General features: G+C 31.7%; 1 protein-coding gene across 1 annotated transcript; it reads right to left on the bottom strand.

Moving 5' to 3' along the window:
* Positions 1-652: 652 nt before the first annotated feature.
* On the bottom strand, positions 653-1,514 carry LOC106477740 (plasminogen-like; the record flags this gene model as incomplete). Its single annotated transcript, XM_013938275.2, has 2 exons — positions 653-765; positions 1,261-1,514. Coding segments are annotated over 2 exons (359 nt in total), but the record flags the coding sequence as incomplete, so codon positions are not given.
* Positions 1,515-3,453: the final 1,939 nt, after the last annotated feature.

Genomic DNA, 3,453 nt, shown 5'->3' with positions numbered 1-3,453 from the left:
ATAGTGAGTAATTGATCTGCGGTCGGAGTATTATTTGACGTTCGTTGCTATAGCGTTTGTTTAGCGCGATTGTTGAGTGTATCGGTTAAGTTATATTCGGAAAGAATAAACCAGTTTTATTAAGTAAAGGCTTGTGTCGCTTAAGTTTCGTCGGTACGAAGTTACGGAAAATCAATTAAAAAAACGGAGACGTAACAGATGTAAATAAACGCTTAGAATGCCATCTTCATGATATACATATCCATTTGTTTATCCAGAGATTATTTATTTTATAATAATGGCACTCAGACATATTAGAAATTTGTTCTTTTTTGTTTAATTCGTACTAATTGTTTCAGAGGAAATTACTTCATTGCAAGCAAAAAAAACTTCCGAAAAGACAGAAAATAATGCTGATTTCCTTTTGTCAAAAGAAAGATCTAGCAAATATTGTTCCGTTGCTTGAATAAATACTACACAGCATACCCTAAAATTTTCTGAAAATAAGATTATAAGCTATTGGTAAAAGCTATATAAAGATATTTAAAATTACGTATTAATAATGATAGTTTACTTAACAATTCTGGTTGAGAAAAAATACATCTTTTTGAGTGATTAACTATTTAGTGCCAACTTTTGATCTCGTCTGCTCAAACAAGAGAAAAATATTTTTATTAAATCTCACCTGTCATCAGCGTAGCAGTGAGCTGCAGACACAATATGCCTTTCATCAATTAAAAAACCTCCACACAGAAAATTTTTTCCACCTTGGTTTGAAATTGATGCCTGTCCAATATGAAAATAAATCATGAAGAATACCTTTATTTTAGGTCAAACGTTTGGCAAGAAATAAGTACATAATGTTCCAAAAACAAACTCTCCCACTTTGGATTTGAATTTTGTTGAAAGTTAGAATAGGTTTAGCTGTAAAGCTATGCATAGATTGTGTTATATCGGTGGTGTGAGAATGTAAACAAACGTTTGATAAAATCAAGAGATCTTTGACTTCAATGCACATTTGCAACTAATTTTGTAATGAAACTCTGACGCTTATCCTGATAAAGTTATAGATGCAATGAACAAGAGCATTAAAAGGATCTTAATATTTACAAACTGAAATTTTTACATTCTTAACAACGGTATCTTAACCAGTTCTACAAATAATATTTTAAGTAACCTATCGTTACAGATAATTTTATAACTGTTGGTTAGATAATATCTAAATATGTTTGAAACGAAAAGCTGATATTAAGAGCCTGTATAAGTCCAGCTGAAGCCTACCATCCATGGCCAAGCTCCCTCACGAGCCGGTTCTCCTCCAACAGCAAATTCTATTCCAGGAATGTGGCGATTATTTTCATTGGACAAGACAGGTACTTCGCTGTGGTCAAACAGTTGTCGACGTGATCTCGAGTGTAAGTGAAAAAACGTTGGAGATTTTCTTATTGGTGACGATTCTGTTTCTTGTCTGGCTTTTCTTAAGCGGGATTTTCTGACTCGACGAATATTAATGGCGTCTTTTCTCAGACCGCACTCTTATAAAAAAAAAAAGTTGTTTTTTTAGAAAGCAATATCTCAATCTTTGGAAATGTATAGTTTTAAAGTATAACAATTGATTAGTTCAGAATAAGAAGTGGTTCAAAACATTTTAAATATATTTTAAAAGGAACGTGTATTTCAAATGTATTTTAAAGAATTTTATTTTTATAATAAAACAAAAATCTAACTATGTAAAATAATCAGGCACTAGTTGATGATTGAAACAAAGTTTTTGGTTGCACATTAATGGAAATATTTATATATATTCCTGAATAAGATGATAAATATCACAGAGAGACATGGACATGTAACAATTTAATTTTCAATATATTTAGAAAATATAGTCTCTCTCACACAAATGTTTTATACGGAATAATTCTGTTTTTCAGTGTTCATATATTCGTGAAATGGTATTTGTTGACAATTGTATTGTAATATATGATGGAAACAGGAAACGAATTGTATTTAAAAATATAAACTATGTGTATTAATACATTTCTAGTCATTTTATAACACCAGTTTCTGAGCGTCCATGATTATTCGAGGCCTGAAAGATTTTGAATCAAAATAACTGTCAAGAATGATTGGACTTGTTAATCATTTCAGCTTTCACTCACTCACAATAATATATATATATATACAAAGGTTGAGTATGCTATGTTAAAATTATTTTTTATATGTAACTCAGCAAGTCACGTGACAATCACAACAGACGATATGATGTAGCGGTGGAAAGCATTACATAAGAAGTGTGATGCCATGGAAAAATGATCGCTTCAGTAAGGGTATGTAAAACTTAGACAATAAAGATGTGTTCAGATTAGGAGGTTATAATTTTAAAGACTGGGATACCACATATACTTAATGGCATTGGAAAACAAAGGAATAGGGATGAACTTGAGGCAACAGAACCAGCAAGTCGGCCCACAGTTGTAGTAAGCAAAGTGCGGCGTTTCTCAACAAGTGGGAATACACGAATACAATGATCAGTGGCCAAAGTTTCTGATCATACCTTTCGTTCAATCATCGCATATCTCAAGCGCTTGGAGAATGAAAGGAGTATTCATACTATAACATATGAAACAAACTGATCAAGTCGTTGGACGCAACACCTATGGATTTCGTTGCTATCAGTATGTTGAAATGGGCACTGGGAAACCGTTCTCCATGTATATTACAATGATTATGGAAAGCATGCACGGAGGGCTGGAATGCTTTGGACATTTCAGTTTTACTATGCTGAAACATTACTTTTACAGTAGTCAGATAGGACATAACCTGATGTTGAAGAAAAGTTACAAACTCGTTTTAATATACAATACTCAACCTCTGCACACATAGACATAATATCGTAGACACTACGCTTAGTGTTGTACTTAATTTATGATTGTTACTTAAATTTTGCACAATGCATCATTTTAAACGTGTTTAAGTATTAGAATGCTGTATTATTTTGAGCTTGATAATTTAGCTTAGAATGTAATTAAATAAACACAACCGCCAATCATTTAACCCAAACGTGTAATCGTTTTGAATATTTATTAATTTTTTATCCTTGCACATAAAAGTTTATATTTTGTTAACCTGTTTACCTATTATTGCCTGAGTCCGTACTCGAATACATTATCTGTGTTGCAAACCTAATTGATATTCCTATTCAGTGTATGTAATTCACTAGTCTGGAAGTTACCCTAGTGATCATTATGTTTTTCCATTAACTAGTATTAATCTGCTAAGTTTCATCATTATCTACAATAGTATGTCTGTTTTATCATTATCTACAATAGTATGTCTGTTTTATCATTATCTACAACAGTATGTCTGTTTTATCATTATCTACAATAGTATGTCTGTTTCATCATTATCTACAACAGTATGTCTTAATGATGAAACCCAGACATACTGTTGTAGATTGTAGATAATGATGAAATAGCA

Source organism: Limulus polyphemus, unplaced genomic scaffold, assembly GCF_000517525.1.
Source record: "Limulus polyphemus unplaced genomic scaffold, Limulus_polyphemus-2.1.2 Scaffold77658, whole genome shotgun sequence".
NCBI classification, from domain to species: Eukaryota; Metazoa; Arthropoda; class Merostomata; order Xiphosura; family Limulidae; genus Limulus; species Limulus polyphemus.
The sequence above is the reverse complement of the archived record's forward strand: the minus strand, read 5'-3'. Positions and strand labels throughout refer to the sequence as shown.